Source organism: Hippichthys cyanospilos, chromosome 21, assembly GCF_059441005.1.
Source record: "Hippichthys cyanospilos isolate Australia breed blue-spotted pipefish chromosome 21, RoL_Hcya_1.0, whole genome shotgun sequence".
Lineage (NCBI taxonomy): Eukaryota > Metazoa > Chordata > Actinopteri > Syngnathiformes > Syngnathidae > Hippichthys > Hippichthys cyanospilos.
In genome coordinates this window covers 5,079,815-5,095,000 of record NC_142389.1, presented here as the reverse complement: position 1 = coordinate 5,095,000, position 15,186 = coordinate 5,079,815, and the positions used below count along the sequence as shown (strand labels likewise).

The following is a 15,186-nucleotide window of genomic DNA, read 5'->3' as shown; positions in this document are numbered from 1 at the left end:
TCATTCTAAAAAAAAAATGTGCTTTTTATTAACTGTTTTTCTTTAAAGATCTATTTTTTCCATAAAAACGATTTCTCCAATTTTTTTTTTTTTATAAAAGTATTATTGTTACAATTTTTTTGTGACATTCATACTTTAATCTCATAAATTGCGTGTCGCAGAATTGTGACTTTCAAACAACTTCAATATTCACTCTAAAATAAATATTAAAATAAAAATACCAATGCTAAAATAGAAATACTAAAATAAATATTTTTTATTTTTATATAATACATTTATTATTGTTCCTCAGAAAATCAATGATCGTTTTCCTTGTAAAATCATAAATCATACAGAAAATCAGCATGAATTAACACCTTTGATGGGTTTTTTTTTCCCTTCAGTTATGTTACTTTTATTCATCAAAATCTAATGGTAAACTGATAATATTTTTCCTCCCTTTGACCTTTCTGCATGACCCTTGGCCCGCAGCTGACCCTGCGCGTGAAGGCTCTGAAGCGGCAGGTGGACGAGAGCGAAAGCGAGGTGGAGCGTCTGGAGGGAGTACGCAGGAAGGTCCTGCGAGATCTGGAGGAGCAGCAGGAGCTCCAGGAGGCGCTGCAGGCCAAAGTCACGGCCTTGGAATCCGAACTGAAGTCAGTACAAAATATTGTCATCGCCATTTTTTTTGTTTGCGTTGATTCGAATTAGATTTTTTTTTTTTTTTTTATTAATCAGACGGAAGGCGCAGCACTCGCATCGCAGCGCTCTGGCCACGCTGAGCTCCGAGGACGACGACGCTTTCTACGACGTCAACGTGGCGGCCATCTTGAGCGAAAGCCACCACCAAGGCTCCAACTGTTAACGGCGGACGGGGAGGAAACTCTCAGGCTCGCCGCTTTTATTTTAGCCAGGTAAAGAGCACACAGGCAGCTTCTATCACCTGACTTCACTGGAGTTGTGTCTTCTTTTTTCTTGTAACGTTGCATCATTTTTTTTTTTCCCACTAATGAGTGATTTTTTTCCTACTGTAACATCCTGGTAATTTATTAACAATATTAACCCGTCAAAAGATTATTTTTTTAGGTCTAAAAATTGTCTTTTAATTGGTGGGGATTTAGTAATAATAGTATTATTGGTCTTGGTACTTGGAATTGGTTCTTGTACTGTTACCATTCTGTAAAAAAAGTGGTAACGTTTTCAACCGTATTTTTCCACCCCAAAAATATGTTGTGAAATTTAGACTTTTCTTGCAAATGTGTATAAATATATCATAAAACCATTGTCTTTGCTTTGCTATCTGTCCTGGAAAATTAAATTGTTTTTTCCCTCTATGAAAAGGTTGTCATTAAATGACCCCTTTCTCCTGCAAAATAGTTTTTTTTTTTTTTACTTGTCAACACACACACACACACACACATATATATATATATATATATATATATATATATATATATATATATATATATATATATATGAATAAATTGTGTTGTAAAGCATTTTTTCTCACAAACCTTCTCGTCGGGTTTGTTTTATTTTGATTGTATATGTTCACGCATGTAAAATTGATCCGTGTTTGTTTTTGTATTGAATGTGAAGTGACGTGATATTCTATTTAATTTTTTTCTCGTACAATTTGAATGTGACTACACTGGGCGTTTTCAATCATCTGAGCCTACACTATACACTGTATTTCCTGTGTATATTATTCAAGACAATCTCACACATCGGCACTGTGACTCTTAATTCTATTTCTGACCCAAATCTGAAATGTGTGTTTTCACAGGAAGGCCTTAGACGTGATTGTGTTTGTCCCGGCATGTTGTTTGTATACCGTTTCTCTATTGCACATGTTTGTGTCTTTTTGTACGTGGCGTTATTTGAAGAGTTTTGCTTTTATTCCTGTTGAGAATCGTGTTTAGAAAGTTTTAAAAAAAAATAGGTGTGTTTTAACTGTGTGATAAATTGCTGCAATTTGAGCAGATATTTGTAGTAGATTTTAACTAATAAAAAGAGCCTTACATCATGTGTTTCTTCTTCGTTTTGTTTGTTTGGGTGCTCTATTCAGAGCAATCGAGTTGTAATCCTTAATTAGCTTCACAGTAATTACTCGAGACATCAAGCCGCCGGAAGGATTCCAGTCCTCGCCAATCCTCACTCCTCTCTTGTCTTTTTTGATATAGTCAGATATCTAATTCCAGAGACCTCCGCAAAAATACAAAAAAGTGCATTTTTGAGCCAATGGTAATGTAAACAGACTCGTGAGCATCAAACAAGCAACAAAAAGTGGTGCGGCTAAGCAAGATTTCTCCCAAGGTTTCATCATCTGACTTGAATTGTGTGAACTAAACTTTCTGCAGGCGAGTTCATCCAGAAAGTAAAATCAACATTTTATGATCTTCCTAACAAGCTGAATATGAAGTAAAGCCCGCTTGCTGTGTCCCTCAAGGTCAACAAGTTCAGCACTAGTGAGGTAAATAAAGCGGGAGGTAAACTCTTATCCCATTTGCAGGTCACAATACAGAATTAAGTCTGCTAACATGCTGCGGGCGGCGGCTGTTGCATGTTTGTCCTACGGCAAAATGTGACCGATAGTTGCAGAGGGAAAAATCAACATTGAGAGTTGAGAGCCCATGGCGACGATTTGGAAGAGGTTGAGGCAGACGTCCGAAGGTGGGATGCCGTGGTGGACTAAAACACAGCGCAGATGCTTAACGCAGGGACCCGACGTCAAAATTTCTCAGGTGAGCAAGCAATTTTCAAATGGGTGAAACTTGACTTGGATTCAAAGTCAATTAAACATCCATTTATTTCCTGTATGACAATGTTTTTACATAGCAATAAATTTGATATGGGAAAGACTAAATGGTCAAACTAAGTATAAGGCTAGAGTTTATCGTTTTTCTTTTTAATCCAGGACCATACATTTGTAAAATGTAGTTCAGTTGTATTTAAAAGTTGAATACCAGAAAAAATACAAAATAATAGCTATAGTTTTCTAAAATAAATATGCCAAACAAGCTCTAATACAAAATAATAAAAACTACAAAATGCATGACTCTGAATTAAATATTAGGCAAAACTAATTTAAAGTTATGAAAAAATATAAAACACATATAAATATTACACAAGCATTTGACGAAAATTAACAACTTGGAAATCCAACCCAAATAAAAATAAATAATTTAAAAAACCGGCTTGCTAATCATTAAAATTTACAACTCAAAGCCATTTTTTTTGTTTATTTATAAATGTATAATCACAAAATATGTGGCAAATGCACAACTTTTATTACAGTACGTATTTAAAATTTACTTCTGCTGTACCAAATTCATGTAAAGTGGTTCTCAAATTAACAGACTCCCTCTAGCGGTACGTAAAAAAACCTCACTGAAGTGAAGGTTCAAACGGCATGTTAACAGTTCACAAAACTGTTTTTTCCAAGCGCACTAAATGAGTTTTTTCCAAGTACACAAAATTTGTTAAGCATTGTTCAGTTGAGTTGTACTTTTAAGTGTAACGCTTTTCAAACATGCACACGCATAAAGGAATTGGGTTACCTAAGGTTGTAACAAGTCTGGTTGTCATGGCAACGTGCCACGAGGCTTGCCTTAAAGAAAAAGAACACCTGCAAGGTTAGACTTGCACCTGGACACACTTCACACACACACACACGTCATTGCGCTCACACACTCACCTTACGCTGGATGTCACTCACTTCGGGTGTCTTTTTGCCGGCTGCGTGAACGAGATGACTGGAAGGGAAACGGACCACGACTGTCGGCCGAGGAGCACAGTAAGTAACTAGCTAAACTAAGCTAACCAGCTAACTCAACTAGCTAGCAAATTTCTGTAGCTAGCTCACTTAGCTCAACTTCTTCGTTTCACCTGAGTAAACAGAGCATTTGTCACCGTCCAGTTATAGTTATAGCAGTGACTTGTATAATTTAGTTATTTTATTATTTTAATAATGTTTTGGGGTTCAAATCATAATTACAAAATGAAAACGTCATCACCGCCAGTGACGTCATCAATATGCAAACGTTCAATTGTTTTTTTTACCTTCCAAATTTTAATTATTCATGGCTCACCTTTTTGTTTTTAAGGTGTTTTTGGATAAAAAAAAATATAAATATACATTAAAATAATAACTTTATTAGGCCATTTCAGTGACTAACAAAATATAAATATCATAAATACTAAATAAATATACCTATTAATTTTCCTGTTATGTTGTGGGTCAACTGACCCAATTGAATGCTAGTTAATGTTGAATATAGTTTGTTTTGGTGCAACACTTCTGTTTGGTTAACGTATGACCAAAATATCAAAAAGTATGGCATTTGTGCACATTTTTTCCCTGCGTTTTATAATATCTGGCATTTGTCCTAATTAAGCTTAACGCCAATCAAAATGATTCACCAAAATTCTGGAATTCCAGAGGGAAAAAAATAAGGAATCACAAAATTTGTTAGTAGGAATATGCATAAAAAAGACACTTGTGGATAGTTGAACACAAAACTGTGAATAATATTGACCCTGACAATTTATTGCTGTTCCTGCGAAATGAACATAACACTGATTAAAATAAAGTATTGAATTTGGATTCCTGCGAAATCCGAACCATGTGACCCAGGGACTTTATTGCTGTTTCATGCTCACAAACATAACAGGAGATTTAAGGGGAAAAGGAATGTTAGAAAAAAAATCCAAATCTTTTGGAAAAAAATACATGTTCTTTTATCCCAAAAAAACACTACTTTAACTTAAGCAAGGTGCTCTTCTAGTGATTTTTTTTTCGCACAAAAACACTGCAGTTCATTGTGTTTCTTTGCCCAGATTGTGTAAGTGTGTGTCACACGGCTAGGTTTGTTATTAACTAAGTGAAAATGTGTCACTGTAAGTAATGTCCTGAACTTTCACTGCAACTGAATCTGCATCCATGTCAGTTAAAGCAGGCAAACATTTTTCTTGTCAAGGCGCATTTTAGTTATTTTTCATCTTACGTAATGCCGGCGTGATTTATTACACCCTCCAGCGATGTTTTTATTACTGATAGTTACTCGAAATTTTTCGGTGGTGTTTTAGAAGTCAACTCAGGTGTCTCGATAAGTTTCTTTGAATAGCTCATTATGAGAGGCTTGACAAGTGGGAATGGCAACAGACAAACATGGCAATTTTGCATTATTAGGGTGAGTCACTTTTGAACAACTGAAAGTTCTGGGGCATGTTTGTGCTGCCTCAACTGTTTTGGATACTCAAAGAAAAATGAGAACATATTGCATCATCATCTTAAAAAAAATAATGCACTGTTACTGCAATTATCGGCCGTTGTCGCTAACCAAAACAGCAGCACTTAAATGATTGGAATACGGCTAACAAAATGTCATTATACTCCATTTTTTTTCTCTTAAAATTACAACTACATTCCCTCTAAAATCTGTTTGTTTTTGACATAAGTTTAGCGCAAGTAAAAAAAAAAAAAAAAAGAAATCCCACATTGTTGTGTTTATGCAACACTTGGGCTTTAATGGTTTGTTGACAAGTGTTTTTTCAAGAGCCTTTGTTCAACAGTGTTTTTGCCACTCCAAGCCAGGTGCTAAAAATGCTTTTTAGCTTACTGCAGGTATGAAGAAACAATTAAAATGCGTCCAGGAAGTGCAGAGCTACATTGTCGAGCCCGGACAAATACAGTCATGTCATGGAGGGATTTGCGTCTCTGCTTTCTGCCTTTATTGCCTGCATTTAAAAAAATTTTTTTTTGCCTTTTGACTTTTTTCATAAAGAACGTTTAGGAGTTATGGACATGTTGTGTCAACAAAGACTTGACATTTGATCTCCAGTGAATGAATTCCCTTATGTTGGTGGTTTAAAGGCAAAGCCCCCCGAAAATCTTTGCAATAATATCTTCTATGCACTCCGACATGTCTGAACATATCATTCTTAGTAATATTGCTGTTGTGGAATAATAGTTTAGCATTATTATCCCTCTCGGGGAGCAGCCATTTTATAGTAGGATAGTAGCATGAGCATGAGCATGAAGCATAGCAAGCAAAAATGACAGACGTCTTTGTTTATTGCCTTGTGGTTAACTTGACCAAATAAAAAGTGATAACAACCATAGAACCAACACTTAAGTTGCAGCATAGTGTTAGCATAGCGATAACATAGCGGTGAAAGCCTTCACAAGTTCAATATTTCTAAGAAATAGTGGCTCTGCATTAGCATTAGCGCCTGCAAAGTTAGCGTCACGAGGACTTGGGATAACTTGCTTGATGTACAAAGAATCCTATAAAAACATTTACATGCCAGTGCAACAGTTGGCATTCGGCTTCCTTGCCCAGTTGTGTTGACACTGCACACGCTCTGTTTGTTTGCGTCTTATATAAAGACACCTCATTAATCTACCTTACGTAACACATTCCTCACAGTACTGCCATTAACGCCCAAATCACCCGCCTGCTCAATGATAAATTCATCCCTATCAGAAAAGATGAATATAGTTGAACGGTCAAGCGTGATTAACTTTGAATGTAGTGGCCGGTGCGCTCCTGCAGGGGGTGCTGTATTGTAGCATCCGCAGCCGGACTGTGGAACAATCTGGAGAAAAAACAGGGTTGGGCAGCTGCTGGGTGAGCCTCACCCAGCCATCTCAGGCAACCGGCTTCCCACGCTCTGACTCACACACGCTTTCTCACACACATTCACGCCGGCTGTCTGGATCGCAGCTTCAGGGGGACCGCCGTGGTGTTCGTCTCTCGGCAGGTAGAATTATTTTTTCCACACAACCGACAATTGCGTTTGGGTCGGGAACTGCGCTGAAAGATGCTTTTGAAAATCAATTAAGGGCGGGAATTTTGTGGCTGTGAGTAATATTGCAACAATGATATGTTCATTCTTGGTCGTCCGCCTTAAAATTTGCTTCGATATTTCCATTTGCGTCCGCAGTAGTGGACATTTGTTGTTTTTATTTTTGTTTTGTTTATCTTTTTACTCATTGAAGCTATGGTATTGAGTTACAGCGTGCTTTGTGGAGGACATCCTGGCCTTTCCACTCGTCTCATTTGTTTGGGTGGCATGAAATTCACTTCACTGTCTTGCTGAGAAAAACAGACACACCAGTGTCCACTGTAATTGACATTAGTTTTTGGTTTATATCTTTTGACTCAATAGAAATATGATGCTAAGTCCTGGTGTCCTCAGTATAGGACACTTTCCTGCCCTTTCTATTTGTGTCTCGTGTGTTTGGGTGGCATGCACTTCACTTTGCTGTCTTGCTGAGACAAATGGACACAACAGTGTATGCTCTAGTGAACTTCATCTTCGGTCCGAATCTTTTAGCTCAGTGGAAGTTACGCGACTACTATTTTGCTCAAGCTTAAACAATCACGTGTTTCTGAGACAAAATGGACACAAATGAAGAAGACGCGTCTCAAAGCGATTTCAAAAGTTGTCGTTTTATCACGCTCGCCAATAAAAAAGAGAAAAAAAACAGTAAAGCTTAATACCCTTCCTATGCAATGGGGTAGGCTAAATTTGAACAATTTTCCATTTGTTTCCCTAGCATAATTTGATGTTTTCTTTCCCACGCGCCATGGTGCGTTTCATCCCGTTGCTGTGTGATTAAAACAAAAACAAAAGCAACCTCCACTTAGTCTGCCAGGAGACGGTTGGAATTCATGCGTCTGTGCGAACACTGTTGCTAGACTGTTGTCACAAATTTTGATGTACGGCCCGTGAACGTCTGTGCCATATTTGCTGTGGCTGTGTTAAAAACCTCACGTCCCTCCCAACTTGTTATTTTATTTATTTTTTACTCATCATCGTCGAGAAGCAGAAGTCGTTCCTGGATGTCACTTTCACTGCCGCTGTAGTAGTAGAACAAGTCGCATGCCGGTCGACATTAGCAAAGCACGCCTGATGTTTAGAGCGGGAAGCTCCGCCCCTTTGTTGGTGCTTACTCGCTCTGCTTAACAGCGAAAGTAGCTTTCATCAAAGCGCATGAAAAAAGCCCAGAAAAAACAAAACAAAACAAAAATTGCAATGCGTTTTGAGAGGAAAAAACGCCAGAATGAAGTTGGGATTGTAGGAGAAAAATACTGTGATTTCTTTCCGTGGTAAAAATCATTGTTTCATCACTGTTTTGTTGCATTAGAAAACAAAATAGTTTTCTGACTGTTTTGAATATTCAGATTGATTTTTATTAAGGAAAAGTTAAACATGAAAATGTTGTAATTTTGCAGAAATATATATTTTTTTAAAGTTATTGTATTTGATAAATAATTTATGACAAGAAAATCACATTTTAAGTAAATCATAATTTTAGCAGAATACATTAACCATTAGTGTATGTAAAAGTGAAATTCTGGGAACAGGTTTTCTGAAAACAGACTTTTATCCAAAAATATTTAAAACACTAAAGCCACAATTTATATATTAAAACACTAAAGCCACAATTTTTAGTATTTTAGGATTGTGTACAGTTTTTTGGACCCAATAATGATTAATCATAGGGCTGGCAATCTTTACGAACACAACAGATTTAAAAATAAAATCTTGCATTAAATATTTTAGAATACTAAAGCCAAATTTTTTTCAGATTTTTCAGGATTGTGTAATTAATTTCATAAAGCGTGGATTTGAGAAAAGAAGTCATAATTCCATAAGACAATTTTTTGTCCTTTAACAATAGAAATCACAGGTATAGAATTGTGGAAAAATGTTTTGTCACATTCTGTATAGTATACAAACAATATAACATGCAAACAAAAAATGTTAAGCTTTGTTTGCTTAAGTTAAAAAAAAAGTCTTCACAAAATATTTTTACATTAATATTTTACAAGAGCAAAAATAATGACACTTTGTGAAAGGTGCTACGACACGTTTAGGTGCCCGAAAAAAATATTCAAAAACGCTTTCAAGGTTACTTGTTTTAATCGTTAGCGTATGATGTCATTTATGCAGAAAGCAGAGCAAACGTAAATACTGTAATGGATTACGCTCCTCCCAGGGCGTGGAGGCCCTCCAGCCGCCTGCTCGCTGATGATTTTCGCAGATTCCATCTTGCTGTCACTCAAGGCAAAATAGTTAACATGACTGCCTAGCCGAAGGCTCGCCGCTTCCTGTGCCGCGTGATTGGATGAGTTTTTCACCAGGAATGGAACGTCGTGTTCCATCGGAGAAACCGCCATTACCTCATTGACTCCTTCGCAATTAAGCTCGCTCATCAATCATGATTTTTGTCAGCCTTGAAGTGGGCGCATTTGTCTGCAGGATGCTTTGATGCTTTCTTTTATTTTCCTAGAAGAAATCGGTGGGAATTAAATCTTATAGTCTTGCCACATTTAATGCCAGACATTTTTTTTTAACCCTGGAGGATTTTTCACTAACCTGGCCTTATGTTCACCCAACTTGGGCTGACCTTGAAAGGGTCATCGTCAATTATAAATATATATTTAATTTCAACCCCTCAAAATGTTCAGCGGCATCAGCCCTGTGTGTGTGTATATATATATATATATATATATATATATATATATATATATATATATATATATATATATATATATATATATATATATATATATATATGGAGGTGGGGGGACCTACACCCTCATTTATATACTAAAATTGCGCTAATACCAAAAGTAACTACGCTGTATATTTATATATATTTATAAAATTGAAATAGGAATATTTATTATGTCATAATTAGAGCATTATGACTTTTGAAGACCTTTGCAATATGAGTGTCCAGGCTAAGCCAATCATTGAAGTCATTGAAAGGCTTGCATAAGTTGGACGCTAGCGCCACCCGGTGGTTTTGGGATGTTAACAGCAACATTTCTACTGCGCCCTGTTTGTGAGTTGCCATTGAAAGGACTAATGCAAAAATCAATATAAATGCATGATAAAACATCAAGATGTGCATGTTTGGTAGTTGAGAAAAGAAAAAAAGAAGTGTCAACCCAAAAAATAAAATCATGACAAGTGTTGTACCTTCACAAAAAAACTGTTAACACATACTTTAAAAAATATATCTAATTTTGTGAAAATATAGTTGCAGTTATAGAGATGAAATCAAAAATATACACCTATCTATCAAGTGACCAAGCCCGTTTGCTAGCGTTAGAAGCTAACACAACCAAAGGACAACAAAGAACAGAATTAGAATGGCATTTTCACACAATTCCAACCAATGTTTATCTAACAATACCAAGTAGCTAATTTGCCAGCTTTCTTGTCCTCCCCCTGCGCTTTATGTCAACAATTTTTCCGGCTAATTACGCTTAGCCTAGCGATGAACTTTTCAACGCTCACATTTCAAGTTAACGACCTAACGCGGCATGCTGGGAATGTGTCATTGAGGGTGTCCACTCTTATTTAGTGTCTAGTGGTGTGGTGCGAAACTTTCTCCTTTTCATCGCATTTCCATCGGGGTTACGTAACTTTGGTGATTGAAGACCCTCGTGCAGTTAAACAACTGCGTGGTGGGTAGCTCGCACCTGGCTGCCGAAGCTGTAAAATAGCTGAGAAAATGGTGGCATTTAAAATTCAGCCCACCTGTATTTTGCTGTGCTAAGTGTGTTGTGACCACAAATAATGCATCGCTCCAATGCAATGCCGACAGCCGAATGTTTTTTTGTTTGTGTTACCTTTTGGCGCCATCGCTGTATCATTATCGCTGCAGCTAACGCCCAGAGAATTATAATAATTAATGTGGCTTTGGTTCACACACGCAGGTACTCACACACTGCGCTTTAGTTGAAATATATGGATACTTTTGTAACAAAATTAATTAGGGCTTCAACTAATGGTTATTTTAATATGTAATGGATTGATTATTCTGTAAATGAACTGGAAAAAAAAAGATCACATTGAGTGAAAAAATATAAACAGAGACTCAATTCATGGCTTGTTTAGAAAAAAAAAATTCAGCCGATTCCTCTTTCCAATATCCGATCACATCAGAACAGCTCCTAAAGCCCCCCCAAAAAGCAAAAACTGCACCCCCAGTTACATTTGCGAAATTTCTCGAAATCCCGAAAACTTTTGCCTCTTGCACCATTTGCCTCATACAAAAATCCAAATCCAAACTGCGTTTGGATCCAGTTGTCCTTTGAAAGTGTCGCGTGACATGCTCTCGCTTGAAAATGTCACACAAATTATCCAAATGAGTGCTTGTATTCTTCTAATCGCCATGGCAACCAGTGTTGTTGTTGTTTTGAAGGCACGGGTGGCCTGATTCCTTTTGCTCCTCCAGCGACTCGTGACTTTGCCCAGGGCGGCGTAAACGTGCCCCTATTGCGGGTTGCCAGGCAGCCCGTGTCTCGCCGCCACGGAAGCTCCGGGGCAGTCATGTGGCCCTCCTCAAGCTCCGCCCCTTTGCCTTTTCCTTTCCTCCGCGGGCCACTTATCCTCCACATCTGCCACGCAGGACAGCAGCGGAGTCGCGTCGGTGCCGCCGAGGAATCCGGACCAGCGGGACGCAACGGCCCAACTAGTAGCGCCCGCGGAGGAAAACGTGGAAGTCATCAAAGTGAGATCCATACTTTTTGTTTGTTTTGGTCAGCGTGGTCACTCGCAGCGTCAACTTAGCGGCGGCGTGTGCCTCAGGTGTACCTGGACGGCGGGGCCGAAACGGCGGACAGCGTCAGGATGTTGACGGACGAGGTGTCGCAGATACAAGAGGTGGGAGCGGCGTCCGTGAGACTTGCTCGTCAGAATGCAAAGATGTGCTTAATATTCTGCAAACTGTCAGGTGAGGTACTGCCTGAAGACTCTCCGAGAGCAGATGGCGGCCAGACAAAACAGTAACGTCAAAAAGGTAAGCACACTCAAGGAGATCGTTGTGAAAAATCCATCAAAAAGAGGGGAGAAGGAACACAGTATGATATTGAATACTGCTTTAAATGTGTTCTTCAGTATCCCGCCAATGGTTACACAATCAACAACATGGCACCTGTCAACTATGGCAACAACATTGACAACTATGCTAACCAACACGTAAGAGCATTCGCATTTTCAGTATGTGTCTTTATGTTGTCGTCTTTCTGCAAATGTGTGTTTTTGTATTTTGTGTGTCTCTTTGTGCATCTCTGCATATGAGTGTCTATTTGTATGTCTGTGTGCATGTGCGTCTGAGTATATTTGCATGTGTATGACTGACAATTGTGTGTGTTTGTGATTATTTGTGTATCTTTGTGTGTCTGTATTTGTGTGCCACTGCATGCATGTTTGTTTTTGTATTTGTGTATCTTTGGATATTTGTGTGTGTCTGTGTGCATTTGTATGTGTGTGTGTTAGCATCTCCAACTGTGGTTGTATGTGTGTGTTTGTTTGTGTGTGACTGAATGTGTGGATTTGTGTCTATGTGTCTGCTGTCATGTGTGCACCTATTTGGGTGTATATTTGTGTATGTGTGTGTTTGTTTCCTGGGGGGTTGTGTCTCACTCTATTAGTGTGTATTTGTATATGTGTGTACGTGTGCGCATTTGTGTGTTTTCATCTGTGTCTGTGTATGTTTGTGTGTCTCCTACTCTGGTCGTACGTCTGTGTGTGCTGTTGTGTGATTTTATCTTTGTGTGTCTGCAGTCATGTGTGTATGCATCAATGCGCATCTTTGTGTATTTATGTGTGTGTTTGTTACTTCGTGTTTGTGTCTCTCCATTTGTGTGTGTTATGTGTGACTGTTGTGTATCTTAGTAGGTTAGTGTGTGCATTTGTGCATTTGCGTGTGTGTATGCATGTTTGTGTATCTTGGTGGTATCTTGATGGTATCTTGATGGTATCTTGATGGATGTTTGTTAAAGTGTGTAAGCCTGTTTGCACGTGTGTGTGTGTTGTACTTCCTTTCCATTTAAAAGAAAAATCAATGAAATACATTCAAATGATGATACAAAGAACATCCGCTCCGCCGGATGTTTCCGGCTCCCGTGCACAATTCTTGCTCTGGTTGACGCACTGGAACGTCTCAGCATGAAACTCAGTCACCACGGAAGGCTGCTTCTCATCATGCGTTTTTATGCATCCTCAGAATGGTGACGATAATCACGTGGAGCACCTGAGGGAAGAAACCAAGCGCCTCTACGCTCAGATAAACGACATGGAGAGTCGCCACCGTGTGGAAAGAGAGCGACTGCAGGTGTGTGTGTGTGTGTGTGTGTGTGTGTTTTCATTAGTGAGGTGGAGCCTCAAAAACTGGTTTGATTAAAATTCCACGGAGGTGAAGTGGCTCAGCTAGCCAAAATGAGATGAGACTACTCATAGCTTGGCTAAATGAGGCTAGGTTACTTTTGTTTATGCTGGGATTAGCTTTGGTTTGGCTAAAGTAGTTTAGCATATTTTATGCTAGGGTTTGTGTGGTTAGATTAGGCACGTGCTAAAATAACAGATGACTCATTTCCGGATGGCCAACAGAGTAAGTTGTTTAAATGGCGTCACCTTCTTTTGCAGATGGAGTCGGAGGAGCAACGGGCGCGTCTGGCGGCGCAGTCGGAGCGTCTCCAGCGAGCGGAGACGGAATCGGCGGAACGAGGCCGGCGAGTGGAGGAGCTGCAAAAACTGCTGGGAAACATGGAGGTCGAGAGCAGGCTCTTGCGGGACAAAATGGCCGCCGGCGAAGCTGAGCTGCTGCGGCTTCAAGTGGACAACGGTGAAGGAAAGGACAAAGAGGATAGGTAACGGGGCTAATTTTTACATACAGTATTTATTTTATTTACTGTATGTTTTTATTATATTTTATTGTATTTTTACCTTATTGAATTGTGTTTTTCTATTGACGGTATATTTTTTCATCTTTTACAAGATGTTTTTACTTATTGCATATAAGTGCTTTTTTGAAATCATTTTTTAATTTGTTTGTGTTTTTTTTATTAAACTATGATATTTTCCATTTACAATCTTTTTGTTTGTTTATTTGTAAGATTTTTTTTTTCATTCATCTATTTTTAGGCAGTAAAACCCCTTCCTCCACAGTTTATCATTTTCTCAGAGGGCTTAACATTTATACATTTAAGCTTCATTTTCCCATCATTATTAAAACCTGGAAAAAAAAAATTGTGAAACAGAGATATTGCGAAAAATGAACCACGTTATGGCGGGGGAACACTGTTTTTGTAGGCGCAATACTGACAGCGCGCATGCATGTTTCCAGATGTGGCCAACTGGAGAAGGAAGTGGCCGTTTTGAAGGAGAAGATTCACCACTTGGATGATATGCTGAAGAGCCAACAGAGGAAAGTGCGTCACATGATCGAGCAGGTACACGCAAACACACTCACACACACACACACTTGACATTTCGTGTACTCAGGAAGCCATTAGTGAGGAAATTACATTCTGCAGAAAATCAAGTAATTGAACCTCCTTTATTAGCTGACTCTTAATGACTTTCAACTCTATTGAATGTGTGTGTGTATGTGTGTGTGTGCCGTACAGCTGCAGAACTCTCGTACCGTCCTCCAGGAGCGAGATCGAGTTATCGGGGATCTGGAGGAGAAGGTGTCCTTTTTGGAAGCTGAGGTCAGGCCATAATCCATATTCCCCCCCCCCCCCCCCCCCCCCCCCCACAAACCTTCTCCCAAAGACAAATATGCAAATTTTTGAAAAATGTCATTAGAACCGAGAGCTGCACGACCACATGGAGCACTTCCTGGCTGGCCGGGACCCCCCGCCCCTCAAGAGCGCCGAGAACAAGCCGGTGGTCATCTACAGGTGTGCTGCGCTTCCTGTTAGCCTGTCATGCTAATCTACAAATACCTTTCTTAACATCCAACCGTGTTTTTGGATTGTATATTTCAGCAAACCTTTGATGCCGTCCACGCAGAGCAACAAGTCCCTCCCCTTCATTAAAGTCATTGAGATCAAGTCGTGAAGGACTGACAGCGAACAATCGCAAAGTGTAAATATGTATTTTACGACTGCTTTGCATAGCTTTGCTAATGATCGCCCCCAACACTGAATTAAGTTCACATTTAATGACTGTAGACATGATAGTGGTGCTGACTGTGAATTCAAATGTAGATACTCAGATTTGTTTTGTTCTTGTCGTGTACTAAACCAGTGAATAAATTGCATTTAAAGATACTTGCTATTTTAACTATCTTGTGAACTGAGATAACTGAATATCAAAGACTTGTGAAAATATTAAGTGCACTGTGTGCTTATATTAGATTAAATTGATGAAAAACGTCTTTTTTTCAAGGAC

General features: G+C 38.8%; 2 protein-coding genes across 6 annotated transcripts in view; both read left to right on the top strand.

The window, feature by feature from the left end:
- cgnb (cingulin b) overlaps nt 1-2,005 on the top strand; it is a 19,507-nt gene extending 17,502 nt beyond the window's left edge. For all 4 annotated transcript variants that reach the window (XM_088405271.1, XM_088405272.1, XM_088405273.1 and 1 more), the window contains 2 exons: nt 472-635; nt 718-2,005. In XM_088405271.1, coding sequence (XP_088261397.1) covers nt 472-635; nt 718-844 — 291 coding nt within the window. In that variant the 3' untranslated portion in view covers nt 845-2,005. The remainder of the gene's footprint in view (nt 1-471; nt 636-717) is intronic.
- Nucleotides 2,006-2,486: 481 nt separating this feature from the next.
- On the top strand, nt 2,487-15,065 carry tuft1b (tuftelin 1b). 2 transcript variants are annotated; one of them, XM_088405641.1, is made up of 12 exons: nt 2,487-2,723; nt 3,731-3,775; nt 11,417-11,518; nt 11,596-11,670; nt 11,741-11,806; nt 11,905-11,985; nt 13,016-13,123; nt 13,435-13,658; nt 14,135-14,240; nt 14,418-14,501; nt 14,599-14,693; nt 14,781-15,065. In XM_088405641.1, exons 1-12 carry the CDS (start codon nt 2,613-2,615, stop codon nt 14,851-14,853), a joined length of 1,170 nt encoding a protein of 389 aa, XP_088261767.1. In that variant the 5' UTR covers nt 2,487-2,612; the 3' UTR covers nt 14,854-15,065. The 2 variants fall into 2 exon arrangements, with proteins under 2 accessions (XP_088261767.1, XP_088261768.1); XM_088405642.1 differs by lacking the exon at nt 3,731-3,775.
- Nucleotides 15,066-15,186: the final 121 nt, after the last annotated feature.